At 55.3% G+C, this 18320-nt stretch overlaps 2 protein-coding genes across 2 annotated transcripts; one reads left to right on the forward strand and one right to left on the reverse strand.

The window, feature by feature from the left end:
• The first annotated feature begins 9 nt into the window (after positions 1–9).
• On the forward strand, positions 10–5575 carry RCHY1 (ring finger and CHY zinc finger domain containing 1). Its single transcript, XM_068681558.1, has 9 exons — positions 10–168; positions 259–378; positions 517–632; positions 735–813; positions 1295–1339; positions 1442–1500; positions 2676–2702; positions 2979–3099; positions 4055–5575. The coding sequence occupies exons 1-9, from the start codon at positions 106–108 to the stop codon at positions 4175–4177; spliced, it is 753 nt and encodes a 250-aa protein (XP_068537659.1). The 5' UTR covers positions 10–105; the 3' UTR covers positions 4178–5575.
• Positions 5576–12259: 6684 nt separating this feature from the next.
• PARM1 (prostate androgen-regulated mucin-like protein 1) lies at positions 12260–18026 on the reverse strand. The gene is made up of 4 exons (XM_068681555.1): positions 17870–18026; positions 13301–13966; positions 12746–12824; positions 12260–12550 (listed from the first exon to the last, which is right to left on the reverse strand). Exons 1-4 carry the CDS (start codon positions 17919–17921, stop codon positions 12466–12468), a joined length of 882 nt encoding a protein of 293 aa, XP_068537656.1. The 5' UTR covers positions 17922–18026; the 3' UTR covers positions 12260–12465.
• Between the last annotated feature and the right edge of the window lie 294 nt (positions 18027–18320).

Genomic DNA, 18320 nt, shown 5'->3' on the forward strand with positions numbered 1-18320 from the left:
AGCCTCGTTTTCCCCCAGCCGCCTCCCCGCACAGCCTCCTGCCCGGCCTCCCCCGGCGGAAGGGGCGGCGCAGCGCGGTGCCGGGCGTGGTGCCGGGCCGGGACCATGGCGGCGGGCGGCGAGCAGGAGGGCGGCTGCGAGCACTACCGGCGGGGCTGCCTGCTCAGGGTCAGCCGGCGGCGGCGGGGTGGGCGCGGGGCCGGGGGGCTCGGGGCCGGGCATTGAGCCCTGAGCCGAGCCGTGCCGCTTGGCTTGCAGGCGCCGTGCTGCGGGAAGCTCTACCCCTGCCGCCTGTGCCACGACGGCGCCGAGGAGCACCGGCTCGACCGCTTCCGCGTGGCCGAGGTGCAGTGCAGCCGCTGCCGCCTGCTGCAGAAGGTGGGCGCCGGGGCGGGGCGGGACGGGGCGGGACGGGGCGGGGGGCGCCGGCATGGCGGGGGCTGGGGCTGGGGGCGGCGGCGCTATCTTGAGCCGCGCACCTCACCCCCGTTACCCCCTGTGTGGCGGCCCCCGCAGGCCCAGCAGCGCTGCGAGGGCTGCCAGAGCCTCTTCGGCGAGTACTACTGCGGCGTGTGCCACCTCTTCGACCGCGACAAGAAGCAGTACCACTGCGACGACTGCGGCATCTGCAGGTGCGGCACCCGCCCCTCGGCATCGGCTGCTCGGGTCGGGGTGGGGTGGGGTGGGGTGGGGGGCGGCTGCTGCTGCTGCTGACCCGCCGCTTGTCTCCTCAGGATCGGCCCGAAGGAGGATTTCTTCCACTGCTCGAAATGCAACTTGTGCCTGAGCCTCAGCCTCCGAGGGAAGCACAAGGTGAGCACACGGCAGTTTGTGCCTGCCTTTGGGGAGCAGCGCGGTTTCGCTGACAGGAGCTGGCTGCCTGGGCTTGGCCCCAGCACACGCAGGCGGCGGGCTCAAGCCTTGCGCTAAGTGCACCAAACAACACGCCTCTGGGCTGGCTTCGCCCACAACTGAAGGAAAACACCCGTAGGGAACACGCCTTGGTCTCCTTCCACCCCTCTTCTGTCAGTCCCTGACGGTGTTTAAATCGGAGCTGCTGTCCCTCCTGCAGCACGGGGAGAGCTGGGCAAGGCTTGGGAGCCGCTTCCCTGTGTATACTTCCAAGCTGTGTTTTACTATTGTTATGCTAAACCACCTGTTAATCTTCAGAACATCAAGCGTAAATGAAAACAATAGTGTTTCATACATTCTTGTCTGTCTCTAGGAATTTCCATGTTTAAACCAATGTAAATAACCGTATAGTAGATTAACCTTTTTCTTTGTCTTCGCAAAGTGCATCGAAAATGTCTCCAGACAGGATTGTCCAATATGTTTGGAGGTGAGCTACATCTTTTTGACTCTTGCAATTGGATGTGCTGTTGGCTGTCCTTGAATTTAATACTTTTTTTTTTTCTTTTGTCTAATACTTGTCTCAAAACAGGATATTCACACGTCCCGTGTTGAAGCTCGTGTTCTGCCATGTGGTCATCTTCTGCACAAGTAAAGTATTGCAAATATTTGAGCACTGGAAATAACCTGCTGCCTAGTGTGCACTGCTTATTGCAGCGTGCCCAGAGCAGGGCTACGAAGCTGGTGAAGGGCCTGGAGCACAAATCCTATGAGGAGCAGCTGAGGGAACTGGGGTTGTTTAGTCTGGAGAAGGGGAGGATCAGGGGAGACCTCATTGCTCTCTACAAATGAAAGGAAAATGTGGGGAGCTGGGAGTCGGCCTTTTCTTGCAGATAACTAGTGATAGGACTAGGGAGAGTGGCCTCAAGTTGTGCCAGGGGAGGTTTGGGTTGGAAATGAGGAGACATTTCTGCTCAGAAAGAGCAGTCAGGCACTGGGACGGGTTGCCCAGGGAGGTGGTGGAGTCACCGTCCCTGGGGGTGTTCAAGGAAAGGTTGGACATGGGGCTTGGGGACATGGCGTAGTGGGTGACATTGGCGGTAGGGGGATGGTTGGACCAGATGATCTCGTGGTAGAGTGGCATTTTAGCAGGAAGCACTTTCTTCAGAAAAGATGTCTTCCACAATCCACTGGATCTTGGTGGTGGTGGAGGATTCATTCTGTTATTTTTTTCCTCTGCTGAGTTTCCTTGGGCACATCCAAGGCATTGAAGTACTTTGTTACACTACAAAGCCTGTCCACTCTATCGGGCTTTTATTAGGTGTCCTTAGAAGGACGATTACAGCAGGACCACCTGTTTCCCTCCCATCCTTGTAACCTTGAGATAGACACTTTCCTTTCCACATTTTTCTCTGTGTGTACAGTTAATGGCCTTCATGTTTGACAGAGGCCTCTCCAGATTGAATCTTCCCTCAGGTCCCATCTACCTTAAATTTACCTTGTGGTATGTCAGTCTGGTTTTCTTAGCAAAATCGAATGACACAACCCGTGACATATTTTTGAATCTGTTCACTCACGTTACTTTAGAAGACCTTAGAATGGAATCACATGTGCTTTATCTCTGCTTGTTTGGCTAAGTACCAAATGGTTTTGTGGGAAAGCTTTCTTTTCACTTGGACTGAGGATATTTTTAATTTACGGTCTGGGGATAGCTGTGTGCCTTTTCCCTTTGTTCAGTCCAAACGTGTTGGGTTAGTAACCCAGATGTGTTACTGGTCGGTAGCTGCGTTCTTCTTACCAAGCCTCTCATTCTGTTTTCTTTTCAGAACATGTTATGAGGAGATGTTAAAGGAGTAAGTATTTATAAACCTCTCTTGTCTGTGCATGGTTTAATCCAAGCAGATGACTTGAAGGGGCAAAGGTCATGGTGCCAGTACTCAGTAATTTCAGGGCAACTCCTAAAGGGAAAAGGGGCTTTTAATTTCCAGCTCTGATTGCAAGAGCTTTCAGTTTGCAGAGTTTCTCTCTGTAGAGTTTCTCTCTGACCTGTATGATGAGAAACTTGACCTTTTGTTGTTCCATGGCCCTTCTCCATCTTCTGAATTAGACTTTTTTCCCTTCTTTGCCAGAGGTTACAGGTGTCCTTTGTGCATGCACTCGGCTTTAGATATGAGGAGGTACTGGCGGCAGCTGGATGATGAAGTAGCGCAGACTCCTATGCCCACAGAGTATCAGAACATGATGGTGGAGGTAAGAGACCGGTGCATGCCTCTGCCCTTGGCAGATCTGCATCTCTGCCGTACTGGCGGTAGAGGGCAGTAGGAACTTGTCCTGGATCAGAAGCCAACCTGACTCAGGGAATGATAAAGAACTGTCATGTGTCGGCTTACGGTGTGATCTGCTGGGTTTATAAACAAAGGCACCCTCCGTGCCACTAGCAAAACAAACAAAAGAAAAAACAACACCCAACAACAACATAAAAACAGAAAATGCCGTAATATCACACAGTGGAGAAATGGCTTGGTCTTCGGAAGTATCTTGTTTCCTTCTGTAGCATTAGGTGCTGTCAAAGCAAAAAGCAGAAATATTTCATTTTTTTGTACGTTGGAGCTTCGCGTTCCATGGTTTTGTTTTTTTTTTGTTGTTGTTTTTCTTGCAAAAACACTCAGCTATTGATTTGTGCAAGGCTGGCAAATACAAATTTCTGTTTCCTTTCAGTTACCTCAGAACTGTGAAACTGGGTGCTGCTTGCTAGTGAGACTGAATTAAACCACTCAGATCATTGATGTTCTGTTTGTTCTGGTTTAGGCAGCACATCTGACTGACTCTCTGAGTCAGAGCGTTATGGAAAATCTCCTCGCTGCTCGTTTTGAGAAGAGCATTCACTTTGACTTATGTCTTACACAGCAGACAAGCTAATGTTGGTAGCTGTTGTTAATCTGCTCTCGTTTTGACTTGAGGTTTTCTCTGGTGTTCTGCTACATAAAGAGAAGAAGCTAAGGCGTGTCTGTCCCTGTAGCTGCAAACTGAGCAGTTAAATCAGCCCTGTCTATTCTGCTGCTGCCCTTAACAAGAAAATATTTTTGGCATTGTGCCCTGACGGCAAGCCAGTTCTGTAGCTGCTAAAAGCATAGTTGTACTATGTTGCTGAGTGTCCTGTTGATGCTACAGCCTCTCTCTCTCTTCTTCTTTCCTATATACGTAGATCCTTTGTAATGATTGCAATGCCCGCTCTACAGTGCAGTTCCATCTCCTAGGCATGAAGTGTACAAACTGTGAATCGTATAATACTGCCCAAGATGGAAAATGCAAGCAGCCCGCGGAGTAGCGGTGACTAAGATACGTGCTGCATACGGCTGGACACAGAAGACCTTGCTGTGGAAGAGGCTATCTATTAAAAAATAATAATAATAAAATTTCAGTAAAAGTTAACTCGGAGTCGTCACACCGACGGTGAAGATTTTGTGCTGGTGCAAAGGAGTCCTGCAAGCAGCGTCCCCCTCCCTAGCACCTGGGGCAGCAGGTGGTTGGGAAGCTCCCCGTCGGGCAGAGCGATAGCAGCAAGGGTCAGTCTCTGGAGGGAGTGGTTTACCCTGCCAAGGAGGAGGCAGCTCGGGAGCATAATTCGTGAGGTGCACAATGGGAAGCTGCTGTGAGCAGCAGCTGTCGGAGCAGAGCGTGCTCTGGTGGGGCAGCCAAAGGTTGTGAGCGTAGCGCGGGGTGGAGGTATGGCTGTTCTGGTTGCAGCTGCTGGGGGAAATTGGGAGCTTTAAGAGTGGCCTTTTACATAGTGCTGACATCTGCAAAGCTTTGCATGAGAACATTTTGTTCTTTGAAATGACGTGTTTGTTCTAGGGCTTCGGAGCTATCGGTGCGAGCGGATGGAGGCTTGCAGAAATTGCATCCCTTTGATTTGTCGCCGTGCACACATGCACAGTACAATCCTCATTTTAAAAGCAGTGCTGCTCTGCGTGGGTACACGTGATGAATGGCCTAAAAATCATGCAGGGCTGCCCCTCTCCCAAGGGTCCACCCCACCTGGTGTCTCTTCATGCGGATTCCTTTGCCAGCTGCAGTTACATTCACGCGGCTTTTGATCCTCAGTTGTTTTGTTCTCTTACGAAGCGCTTCAGGCAGGCAGGTAGCTGGATGTTTTGCTGGTTAGGTAACATTAAATGGAGCACATACCATTGTCTTGTCAGACTAACATTGGGCTGACTAATCCGTCTGAGCCTGGGCTGTTTGCTAAAGTAACAGCAGTTCAGAGAGGGACTCCAGCACAGGCACCAGGTTTGTGATTTATTATTACTATTTTTTTTTATGTGGCATCTTCATTGTGGTCGGAGAAGGTACGATAGAGAAATGCGTTCTTCTGAAAAACAAAACCTCCCCCCCTCCTCTTCTGTGTGATATCCTGCCCGAAGTGTTTTGCAAACCAAGTATTACAGAAAGCTCTTCGTTTCTGAGAACTTCAGGCTGTGCAGTGTCCCAGTTGCATGAAATGTGCAGGGGAAAGTGACAACAGTTTGTCTTCACAGTACAACTACTCGTCTTTAACTTGCTCTGTTGTAAAGCGACAGACTTGATCTGGCAGTGCCCCGTTATGTCTGAAATAGTAGGAATCGGATGATAGCATTACTGTAGCTTGCTTACGTATCTCTTTCTGAAGCACTTTTCTCACTGCTATAAATGTAAAACAATGTCTATTAAAACAAATTATGCCATGTGCTGTGGTCTTTTACGTGCATGCTTTCTAGAAATTGCTGGGTAAACCAAGATCCAGCACCCTTCACCTGAGGGTGGTCGGGCAGTTTGGCAGGGGCACTGCTGCATCGATGAAGTTTTTCACGGGGGAGAGCTGCCTCGCTCTTGCAGGCGGGTGTTTGCAGACAGCAGGCGTTTCACATCTCCGGAGTGGCGCTGCCTGCAGCCTGCCAGGGGAAAACGAAGTGAAATCACCCAGCAGCATCGCGGGAGGCCGCGGCGAGCAGATGTGGAGGGAGCGAGCGTCACCTCCTGAGTCATGGTGACTCCATCAAAACAAGCAGCAGCTGCTGCCAGGCGAGCAGCAAATTAACTGTGCCCTGCTCGGGGGAGATCTGATTAAAATGGAAACGAGAGCAGCTCGTGTCATCTGGCCAGCTGCAGCCGGGTTTGTGCGGGGCTGAGCCTGGTGTCCTTGCTCTCCTGCCCCAATCCTGGCCGTCCCCTCCCCTGCCCAAGCTAGGGTGCGAGTGACTCTGTTGGACAACGCGGGTAATCCACGGGGTGGGATTTGGGTGGCAAGGGGAACAGGAGAGAGAGCATGGAGAAGTGCTTGCGTGCTCAGGGCAGGCAGCATAGCTGGAAACAGAATAAAGAATGAATTCCTCATGCTGGTCAAAACCCAGAGACTGGAGCAAAGGGATATTTCACTGGGGAGCTACGTGCAGCCATTGTGGGCTCCAGCACCAAGGCAGGCTGCCACAGCAACTTGTCCCGTACACGTCTTGAAGGGTTTGTGCTGGTGGGTGGGTGGGGAAAGGAGACCACGAGGGCTGGGCTTACCCAAGCAAACCTGAGGCTGCTGCCTCCACCCATGTGCCTGTGAGAACTGGGACAAGGATGCTTCCACCCTACAGCTGCTGGAGATGGCTGGAAGCACCAAGCCAGCCTTAACCCATGCAAAATCAACACCACCAAAGAACAGAAAGAATTAACCCTGCAAGCAACTCCCAGGAAGAAACAGATGCAGCAGCTTCTTCACTCACTCAGCGAAATGTGTATTTAAAGAGCTGCAGCGTGCCAGGGCTCTGAAGGAGGTGCAGAGGAAAGGGGGCACCGAAGGCGGCACCGCGGGCACCACTACCGGCGAGCGCCGCGCGGGGGAAACGCGGGCTTGTGGCTTGCAAAGGTCAAGGCTGAATTTCCGTGCGTCTTCCAGCCATCATTTCCATAGCGCTGTGCTCATTACCAGCAAATTGTTTCCTGTTTGTCTCTTTTTTTTTTTCCCCTGCAAAAATTAGGAGGTAGATGAGCTGTCAGCATATCACAGCGCGGCTGCGAGGCGAGCATCAGGAAGCTCGGTCGCTGCGTAGCCTTCGACTGTGTTGCTAAATCTAAAGCCATGCTGGTCAGGTCCATAAGCAGGCAGATTTTATGCTAAATTCTACGCTAATTTTGTCGCAGCTGGAAATATTCCTGTTCGGGTTTCAGTCACAAGACCAGGCTGAAAGAAAACCCTTAGTTCAGCTGAGCGTTGGAGGAGCAGCTCCCTCCCCAGCTGTACGTTTGCATGAGGCTGAGAACGAAAATGATACAGGGGGTGGGCTCCGGCCGACTTTGACCTTTTCCTCTCTTGCTCTTGGTATTTGCTGCTGCTCTAGCGAGGGGTTTCTCTCTTTTTTAAGTCAGGCTGAGCCATAAATGTGTTGCATTGGCACTGCTTTTTCCAGCAGGCAACGCACCTGCAGCAGCTCAGCGCCAAGGTGGAGGAGGTGAGGTGGAAAGCTGAAAGCTGGGGGAAAGCCCATCTCACACGGCTGCTGCTGGGTGGAGGGGGCAGGCTAAATCCCCCACCGGAGCTGGCCGGAGCGAGGGGCAGCAGCTGGGAAACCCGATAACAGGAGCTGGGCTCCCGCGGTGTGCATCGAGCTTGGCACGGAGCCCTCGCTGCCTCCCGCAGGGCCACGAAGCGCACGGCGCAGCAGAAAATGAATGGCTGGGAGATGAAGATAAATGCGGCGGATAAAGATGAGCAAGGAGCACGTCTGGGATGGCAGGTGCTGCAGGGAGAGCTGCCCTCGCCCGTGGAGGTGCTGGATGCTGCCCTTTTTGGGGGGGCAAGGAGAGCGGAGGCCCGGTGCACACATGGTGGTGCAAAGCCTGCTTTGTTCCCACAGCCTTGGGTTCGTCCCTTCCTCCCGGGGAAACTGAGTAAAGCAGGGGCAGGGTGATGGGCAAGGGCTTTGCATTGAAGCAGCCTCAGCAGCAACGCCCAAACCCGCTGCCCACCACCCGAGCCCAAGCCCCCTCTCTGATGAGGAGCGGATGGGCTCGTTGCTGCCTGGTGGGAAAATCTCCGCATTCCAGCAGGCTGTGGATGCAAACAAGGTCAGAGGAGCTATTAATAAAGCCAAGGCTTGCTGAGGAATGCAAAACCCGGGGGGGGAGATGGCCCGCAAGCAGAGGAGCATGGGGCTGTGGGCTTCTCCTGGAGCCGGCTGCTGGCAGCGGTGCTGCCCTGCCTGCACGAAGCCCTCTGCCTTCCTCCCCAGCTGGAACGAGCACAATTAGCGCAGTGCTCCTGGTGCCTGCCTCTGCTGGGCTCTATTTATAGCCGAGCCCTAGCAGAGCCTCTGCCTGTCCAGCTTGCAGCAGGGCTGGTGCAGGACCTCTGCACCCTCCCCCGGTGGTGCAAAAAAAAAAAAAAAAAAAAAAAAAAAAGCTAAAAATAAAAAACGCACAAATACTTCCATGACATCCAGGAGCGCAAGTTGGTTGGGCTGGAGGCCAAGGGTTTTGGTTGGAGGTGCTTGTGAGTGGTGAGAGCTGACGGAGAGGGCTTCCCTGGGCTTCCTCTTGCGTGTCAGCACCAGCGTGCTGCCAGCGGCCGCGCTCACGTGGGGACGGCTTGAGAAATGACCTTTAAAAATGAGTGGCAGCTGGGGATGACAGCACTCCGCTGGCACGTGCTAGACGGGCTGTGGGAAAAAGTTGGTGAGGCATGGTCCTTGTGCTGTGAATTTTCTAGCTTTTTTTTTGTTTTTTGTTTTTTGGTTTTTGGTTTTTGGTTTTTGTTTTTTTTGGGGGGGGGGGGTTAAAGTAACAGATGCTGGAGCTGTAGATCATTTAGCTATGAGCTGTAGAGATCGTTTTGATGGCTGAACTTGATGGTCTTGGCGGTCTTTTCCAACCCAGGTGATTCTGTGCTTCTACATGTGGCAAAGTCGAGCCCTTCTCCCCAGGGAAGGCGAGGCAGGAGATCTGGAGCAGGACCGTGGCCTCGGCGGTGCTGCAGCCACGCTGTGCCACCAGCCCGGGGAACGTGCCGTGCTGGGCGCAGCTATGCGAGCTATGTTTTCTAATAAATAAAGTATCCCAGAGATGGGGGAATCTGGCCAAAAAGGGGGAGGGGGGGAGCTTTCGGAACAAGCAGGCTACTGCTCTTTTCTGTAAATAAAGCAAGCTTGTGGCATAGATATCCTGCTTCATTTATTTATTTGGGGGCAGGGGAGCGAGGGGGAGGCTTGTTAACATGCTTTTATTTTTAGTTTCGTCTTTTTCCCCCTTTGCATTGCCATCGTGCTGTGGGAGGAGGGAGATCCTTGGGAAAGCTGGAAGGACGGGGAGGGGAATGGGGCAGCACGGCGGAGGCCCCGGCCTCTACAGCAGCCCCTTGCAGAGGCTGTTCCCTGTGATGCTCTCCCATTCTTCTTCTTCTGTTGTTCTGTTGTTGCTTCTGCTGTTTCAGCCCAGGCCCCCATGGGTGTACAGCCCCCTGGACGTGGCAGGTCACAGCCCCTGCTGCCTCCTCCAGGGAACCTCGCAGGGTTTGGCTGCGCGGAGCTGCTCTGGCGAGGCCAGAGGAAATGAAATAACGCGAAGACGGTAATTACCTGCCCTGTACATCATCGCCAAATCGAATCAGCGCGGTCGCTGTTGAGTCATTTCTTCATAGGGCCTTTATAACTGCGTGTAAAATATATATGGACATCTGAGTTAATGGGAGCCATTGGCGTGCCTGGTGGAAGCTCTGGGGGAGCTCTGGGCTTTACCTATGGACAGATGTGATAACTTGCAGCTACCTTTTCTTTGAAAAGAGGTGAATTTGACATCCTTGCACAGGCTGTTCAAGCTACCTCATGCAGCCCTTGCTTTTCCAAAGGGTGGACAGAACAGGGACCCCAAAAGCTTTCATCCCAGAGCTGGGGGCACTCCACCATCATCACCACACCCTCCTCTGATAAGGGGACCCACTGGATGGCACAGCTTGCTGCTAGCCCACTGCTTGCACCATCCCTCCGCCTGCTTTCTGGCGGGTGTAGCGGGCTGAGGTTGATCTGGCACACCTGCCCTTCAGGAGGAGGCCACCATCACCACACTGCGGTCCTGCAGCGCAGGTGGGGCTCCAGACCCACGTCACCCAAGGGTTTCACCAGCAGCACTGTTCCAGTTTGCTGCACGTGCTTCTGGCTTGGGTTTCTATTGATGCTGCTGTTATTATTACTGCAAGGTGGTTTCGACAAGTGTTTTCTCAGGTGACAACTGGACACAAGGAAATGCCCTTGGTGCCCTCTCCCCTCCCTTCCCCAGCCTCCCCAAGCAGCTCGCCGGGGCCGATCGGGGATGCCACAGGCTGCCCTCGTGCTTTCGGTCACGACCTGAAGCAAAACCATAAAACTTCTGTTCCACAATGTCTCTGCAGGAAACGATAACTCGGTGGCTGAGAAAGCTCCCTCGAGACATCTGTTTTCATCCGCGCATTGGGTTTCCACATCCTGACACGATGTGAGCAGGTTTTATCTCACACTGGCTGCTTTGCAAGCATCCCCTCATCCTCAGGGCTGCTGGGGAAAAAGAAGGGGACCCTCGTATTAAATACTGGGGAGCTTCAGCATCCCAGGAGGTATTTTGGTTTTCCACAGGTGGCCTCAGGTTCTGCCCCCTATCACTCGGTATGGGAAAGGAGTGCTCCCTCCTGGGGTATGCCTGCTAGGATGTATTTAAGCCCATAAACATAAGCCCAGAAGAGTGGATATCCTGGGGCCCACTGAAACGTCATCAGTATAAGTAAATATATAAGAATAATAAAAGGAAATACAAGACGAGAGACACCCTGTCATAAAACTTGCCCTGTATATGCTGAAAGCTTGCCTTTCCTCGTCTGGGTAGGTGTGAAGGTGCTGTTATCAGTGCATTTTTCTCCCATTAACTCATCTGGTTTCTCCTAGAGCTGGCATGCTCCACCAAGGAGCCATAGGATTGACACGGACCCATTTCCCACCAGCCACAACAATGCTGGAAAAAGCAATACATGAGGAGTGCCCTCCCTGCACTGGTTGTGATTTTAATTATCACATTTTCCTCTTTGCCCCTTGGTCATTCCCAGCGCCTTGATTGCTTTTCTTGCCTGCTGTCACACCTGCTCCAAATCTGCAGTGCCCTTCAGCACAGGGCAGAGGAGACCCAGGTGCACACGGTATTTCAGATAAGGGCAAAGCCTAGGGCTGTGCAGTGCTTTAGCAGCACTCTCTGCTTTATTCACAGTTTCTACCTGGTTTGAACTAAAAGAGATTAAACAACCACTTGGTACCCACAGCTCAGCCTTAGTGCCACCAAGCCCAGCAGTGGGATCTCCGCATTGAGGTGAACCTCAGCCACCCAGTGACAGCTCCCAAAAAACGAAAAAGTTTTCTCCATGGGCCCACTGGTTTGGGGCTGCAAAGGTGCTGGGTGGACCCTGTTGTAGGGGCAGTGACTGGCCCATTCCCAAAATAACCCCCTGCTCCAGTGCTCACCCAGTGTCACCCAGATGCTTGTGCATCATGGCTAGAGGAGGGCTGGAGCTCCTGGTTTCAGGACACGTGGGGCTTGCTCTGCCATGGAGCCAGAGCAGAAATGCAGTCCTGCCCATCATAGCTGTCCCCTGAATGGGCAGCTTCAAGGTGCTGATCCTGCAAAAGTGACAAAAGACCTTGCCAGCACACCTGCTCTGGTAGAAGCATGCATCTGCATTACAGCTTGTAAAGATGAGAACAGCCATAAATCACCCCTTTTCTTTTTTTTTTTTCTTTTTTTTTTTTTTTTTTTTTTTGTCCAAGCAGGTATATGCATAAACTGGGGATTAAAGCGGCTTCAGTGTATTTTAGAGGAGAGGTATTTCAAGGATTAAAAGTAATGTTGTGAAGCAGACAGCTAAGGGTGCAACAGTGAGTTGCTTCTCATCCCAGAAGTGCAGGTGGGAACCTTTCCTGGGCATTCCCACATGGTATTTGGGAATATAAACATAAAAATTAAAAAGTGGGATTAAAAAGGAAATAAGCTTCTGTGCACAAACACACACACACAAAAAGAAAAAAAAAAGAAAAAAGAAGAAACAGGCAAAGGAGCAGTTGTAATGCCCTGTGACCCATGGCAAGCTACCACAGGTGAGGGAAGGCAGAGGACTTTGCAGTGGGGCAATGCAGGGAGGCGATTTGGGAGGGAGGGATGCACAGAGCAGTGGGACCCTCTTAGCTTCCCCCATGTTCCTTCCGAGGGCACCACGATGCAGTGTAAGCCTCCATCCTTCCCCTTCTCCTCCCCCAGGGAATTCGGGTTTATTGGGCTAAAAGCAAAGCTGCCAACCCCTCCCCTCCCCAGGACCCACTCGGCTGCTGAAGCCGAGGTGCGGCGGCATCCATCCCGTATTATCAGAGAGCTTCCCACGCAAAGGGCCAACGCTCAGGTTTATTGTGGGTGCCATGCACCCGCCCTCCGGCCGCCTGTCCTCTGCTGGACCTGCCGTGGTCCTGCTCACGGTGGCTGCGGCTCGGTGCCCAGGCGCCTGCTCTGGCCGCGGCCCAGCACGCACAGTGGGGGGGAAGCAGCGGGTGCCGTGCTGCAGAAGCGTTGATAAATAAGGATCTTCTCCTGCTAGGAGTCGTCGTAGAGGGGGTTGTTGTAGTTCCCCCAGGAGCCGTAGTCGTGGTCGTCCAGCAGCCGGCCATAGGAGGAGTGCCTGTGGGGAAGCACGCAGCGGGTCAGCCTGCAGAAGGCGAACGCAGCCAGGGAGGCCCCCAGAGCAGCAAGCACACCGGCTGCCCTCCAGCACCTTGAAGCCCAAATAGGGGCACGATACACAAGGCTGGGACTCGAGGCCTTGCTCCGAGGCATGGCCCTCACGCTTGTCCCCGCTGCGGGCTGCTGGCCTTACCTGATCTTGAGGTACGCCGCCGCCGCGAAGACCAGCACCACCAGCACGATGACCGTCACTGTTATGGCCACGATGCTCCCTGCGGGCAGCAGCAGAGAGAGCAGCGCTCAGCCCTCAGCCCCATTGCCCACAGCAGCTCTGGGATGCAACCCTGCCGGCCATCTCCAGCACGGACACCCCCTTTGGGCTTCCCAAAACCCCTTCGGGAGGCTGCTGTGCCATGCAGCAGTGCCAGGCACCCATATACTTTTGGGATCTCCACCTTCCCGTAACACAGTGCAGGTGGATTCGGGCTAAAACACAACTGGGTTTCTCCCCAGGGCCCACAGGTCACAAAGTAATCACAGTGGGAGGCTACTGCAGCCAGGTGGTGGGTGGCTCCTCCAGGGAGCACATCAAGAAAGCTCAGCCTTGCTCTCAGGGTTGACAGCCAGGCTCTTGTGTCACTTCTGGGTGGAAAAACAACTAGAAAGGGAAGCCATAAATGGCAAGGGCAGGAAAAAAAAAAAGTGGTGTGTGTGCCTGCATACGTGCACGGGGAGGGGAGCTGCTCACCTGCGCTCAAGGCACGTGGGACCTCTTCCATGGTGACTCCGGTGGAGGGGGTGCTTTTGCCGTCGGCTGTGTCCTCGGTGGGGCTGGCCACAGTCACTGAGGGGGACGTTGGCTCCGTGGCCAGGCTCGATGCCACGGCCATCGTCCCTGGGGAAGGGACAGTCTTCATCGGCACTGGTGACTGGGTGGTGCTGCTGGGGACAGTCGGTGGGGACAACACCGTCCCAGGGGATGAGTATGGGGTGCTGCTGCGTGGGGAGGAAGAGAAGGGTGTAGGTGTGCCCGTGGGGCTGGGAGGTGTCCCCAAATCTGTCGTCCCTCCCTCCACGCTGGCATTATGCACTGTCCGAGGACTTGGGGCTGTCTCCAAGGCTGGTGGCACCGAGCTGAAGGCTACGGGGGGGTTGTCCGCTTCAGTGACAGTGCTTGTGGGGATGGAAGCAGGGGACAACATGGCCACAGTGCCCCCATTGGGGTCATCCACCTCAGCTGGCACGGAGGACACCTCATCTCTGGTGGGTCCCGTGGCAGTCGGTGGTGCAGGCTGGTGGGGAGCTGCTGCAGGGACAGCTGTGCCCCCCGAGCCCGGCCCCGCTGCTGTCCCCACCACTTCTGGGGGGGTGCTGGCGGGGGCAAGGGGTGAAGCTGTGGGGTCATCACCAAGTCCTGGGAGGGAGAAAAATGAGGGTTAGTAAGGGAGACATCCTTGTGGCAGCTGGCACCTTGTGCGCTTGTCACAACTCCCAGGAACCCGAAGCCAGCTGAAATCCCCCTTTAGGAGCAGATAGGGAGGGAAAGGAGGATTTCTTCCTGCTCTCATTCCTGGGCCATGGGGTAGAGGGTCCCAGCACCCTGGGACTCCCCATCCCATGCATCCCAACCCACCCCCTGCAGGGCTCAGCACCCCCTAGCCCAGGCTGGCGGCCCCATCCCCACCGCCCCTCCAGCAGGCACCATGCAGCTGGGAGCGATAACACAGGGCAGCTTTCTTCTCCCCCATTTCCTTGTGCATTCATTCATCGCCATTTCTTCGCATGAAGATGAGTCATTCTTTCCCCTGTCCCCACCAGTGACTGCTATTTTTTCTCCCTCCTGCTCTCTCCAGAGAGAAGCTCAGCTCCAGGCCGTCCCCAGCAGCTCCCCGGGCACAGCCAGGCTGCGGGAAGGGCATGCCAACAACAAGTGACGTCGGGAGGAATTTCTATTCCCATGCACTCTTATGTACACCCCCTGAGCACCTTGTCATGGGGCTATGTGAGAAAGGAGGAAAACAATCTCAAGACAACACCGATTTTCGTTGCTGCCCTGAAAGCCGCTTCCCCCAAAGCCCCTCGCTGGTGGCACCCAGGAGGGCAGGCTCCAAATCCCAGTGCTGAAGGGGAGGTGGGAACACTTGGAGGCAAGTTGAGGTTAGAGTAGTTGATTCTCCCTTTACAGCCTTTCTTTTTGTTTTTGGTACAGGAACACTGCTATCCTCCATTTCTCCTCCCTTGACCAGGTTCAAGCACTCCTGCAGTCTTCCCAAGACTCACTTGGCGGGAGGAACACGAAGGAGATCAAAGGCGAGGGAAGGGAGGTGTTTTGGGGTGGCCTTTTCCTTATTTAACGGGAAGCGGGCACAGGTTCCTGGCAGGGGGCACCCGCAGCCCCCCACTGCCTCCATGGGGAGCACTGGGCACCTCTCCCAGGCAGGCAGCAGGAGGGCACCGGGAGCGGTGCCACTACCAGGCCTCGCCCCCCCAGTGCAGGCAGCGTTAACTCCAGACACAAAATCACACCAGCAGGCACCTAAACCTCTGCAAAGGGGACTGCAGAGCTCGCACCCAGCATTTTGGGGGCCCGGGATGTAGAGGTGGCCACGCCAGGGCAGTAAGCAGCTCCGGGTGGACGTGCTGCCGGCCTGCACCACACGTCCTCCAGCCCTGGGGCTCTCGAGGTCAGGCTTGGCCCTGCACCTCAGTGGCTTTGAAGTAAGGCTGCCCTCGGACGTCCCGGGGCACGTCAGCCGGGTGTGACTGGCCCAGCAGGTTACAGGCCATCACCACAGCCTGTAGCAGGGCGTCTTGCTGCTCCACCAGGTGTGGCAGGACCCCAGAGGGCTGCCAGGCCTCTGCGAGACCTCGCTGACCCTCTGTGAAACCTCGCTGGGATCCCATGCTGCCTGCTTGAAGCCTCACCCTAAATGTCCCAGCCCTGCACCACCATCGCCATGGGACCCTGAGCTCCAGCCTGGCCACTGCCACCTCAAGTCACAACACATCAGGCTGTCCTCTCCTCCAGCCTAGAAAAGGGGTCCCACCAGCAACACAGGCTGCTCCTGAGCCTCGGGTCCTGCGGGGACCCCGCAGAGCATCCCTGGCTGAGGGCCCCACGTGCCACCACGTCCTGCTCAGGACAGCCTGTACCCACAGGGCTGGGAGGTCAGCAGCAAGCCGGGTCCTCTACAAGCACATCTGAAAAGGTGAAGGACTGCTGAGGCAGTGGGTCCCTCGTCCTCCCAGCACCTGGGCTGCGGCTGGGAGCAGTAGCCAGAAGAGTGCACTGGAACAAAAGATAGAAAAATACCAGAAATCTGCCTTCAGGACCACATGACTTCAGGAGCTAGGAGGCAGGCAGGGTTGTCAAAGCAACTGAAGGACATCAGTTATCAAAGGATACCGAGCATAGTTCAGCGCCGAGGAATGTGCCCATCTGATTCCCTTAGGGCCATCCTGCCCTGCTGGACCCGGCTGGGAGCAGGGCTGGATACGGAGCTGCCAGGAGGAGGCACATCACCTGGTGCCATCCCTTCTGCCCAGTTTACAGCCCTGTGGGGGCTTTGCATGGGTTGAAGATGGAAATGGGAGAGAAAAATCCAAATCCCTGTAGCGCAGATATTCTCCCCTTCAAGATCATCAGCCCCAGTCATCTGGGAAACCCCGGGTACACCACCTAGTGCACGGAGCAGCTCCCTCTCCTGCGGGCATGCTGTTGTCCTGGTTCCTGCACGTCACATGAAGGTGATGTCTCACTTCCATGCCCTGCTTTGGGAACACATACCTGGCCTGGGCTGGGAGCTTCATTAGCAGCACATTGCTCAGAGCCACTCCAGAGGCAAGCGTGGCAAGCTGTTCGGCTGTTACACCGGCTGAGAGGCAGCACAAAAGAGAGGAGCTCCAGCCCAGGAAAACAGAGCTGGATGTGGCAGCTCTGCCACGGCAAGCAGGTAGTCCTCACCTACGTGAGGAATCCAGCAGTGCTCTCACCCTGGGTTAACCCCAGCGGTCCCCAGCCATCGTGTTTGCTGCGCATCTCCTTCAGGAGACAAGTGAGAGCAGCGTAGGGAATGGTGCACCTTATCCTGACTCTGCCACCCTCCACGGTCCCCATCCCCTCGTGAGTCCCTGTGGCGGCACCACCTGGGTGCTGAGCCTCGCCTCCTTCGCAGACCTTGCCCTCTGCGTCAGCTGGGCCGGCAAGGCTGCGAGCACTCTAATTTGCCTCCTGAGCAAGAAGTCAGAGGTATGACAAACTTCCTCCTTCCTCTCAAACGCCGTGCAAGGGATGCTATTATTTCATTACAGGGCCAAGAAAAGCACGGAGTTATTCCTGCCAAGCTGCATCCTCTCTGTCATGAAGCCCTGAAGAATGAACATTTAAATCATACATTTAAATGAACGTTTAAATCATTTAAATGCACATTTAAATCGTGCATTGATGCCAAAAGACTTTTTCTTGTAAATGCTGCTCCAGTGGAGAAAAATTATAGAAAACACCCAAAAGATCCAAGCCCTTGATGGAAGCATCCCAAAAGCTGCGGGGCCAAAATCCTAGGAAATATTCCTGGGTTCTTCCACGGGGGCCCTGCCGGTGCTGCAGAGCTGGGTGCTGGTGGGAATGGTGCCGGATCTGTCCTTGGCACTGGGAGAAACAGCTCCCAGTGGGCACGGGAGGGATGCTTGGCTGGGGGGAGATGTCCCAGGAGCAGCTGATGTGCTCTGAGCCCTCTGGTCCCCTCACAGGTCTCCCTTTGCCGGGGATGCACGGCGTGCACAAATGGCTGAGAGCGCTCCCGTGCTTGTTTCCTCCCCCCTCACTTTCCAGCCATAAAAATAAACTGAAAGCCGGGCAGGCTGAACGCTTCTGAGGCTGAACCGGGGGCGATGTGCCCAAAACCTTGCACAGTGGGGTCCCCTCGTGCAGTGGGTGACTGCCCCCGGATCCCACCGAGTGGGGCACAGCCTCTGGCTGCCTTTCTCCCTGCGTGGGGCTTGCCCACCGCACACCCTACACACACACGGCTGCTTTTGGGCTGCCCCCAAATCCCCCCAGGAGGGCACCTGTGCCATGCAAGTGACAGGAGCAGCCAAACACCTTTGCCCACCCCACTGGCGGCCGCGGACACGCGTGGCTCCAGGCTGGGCGCATCCCCCCCCCATCCCGAGGACCCGCGGGTGGTGGTTTTATTTTTTCATTTTTTAATTTTTTTTTTTGAGGGGGGGAGGTGTTATTTCCCACGGGGCCCCCCACCCCCACGGCAGAAGGGTGCCCCCCCGCCTGCCCTTCCCACGCGTGTCCCCGGCCTCTCACCTGCCGGGAGGAGGAGGAGGAGGGCGAGGAGGAGGCGGCAGCAGCAGCCCATGGTCCCGGCGGCACGGGCAGCCGCGGAGGGAGGGAGGGAGGGAAGCAGGGCAGGAGGAGGCGGGATGGGGAAGGCACCGCCAGCCCCGCTCCCCGCCCCGCTCCCCGCCCGCAGCAGCCCCGGGAGCGCAGCGGCACCTGCTGGCACCGGGACGGGGCCGGGAACCGGGACGGGAATAGGGTTGGGGTTGGGGTTGGGTTTGGGTCCGGGGGACGGCTCCATCGCCCCCCTCCCCAGCCAGGTGCCCGCACACCCCCCGGCCGGGAGCAGCTCGGGGAGCCTGTTTTATATCCCCCCTGCTTAAGGGGTTCTCCGGCTCTGCTCCCAGCCCTCTCGCATCCTCCGCCGTTGTCCTGGTGTTTTTGGGGTCTGGGAAAAGCTTCCCCGCGGAAAGCCCTT

The sequence above is a fragment of the Anas acuta genome, chromosome 4, assembly GCF_963932015.1.
Source record: "Anas acuta chromosome 4, bAnaAcu1.1, whole genome shotgun sequence".
Classification (NCBI taxonomy): Eukaryota; Metazoa; Chordata; class Aves; order Anseriformes; family Anatidae; genus Anas; species Anas acuta.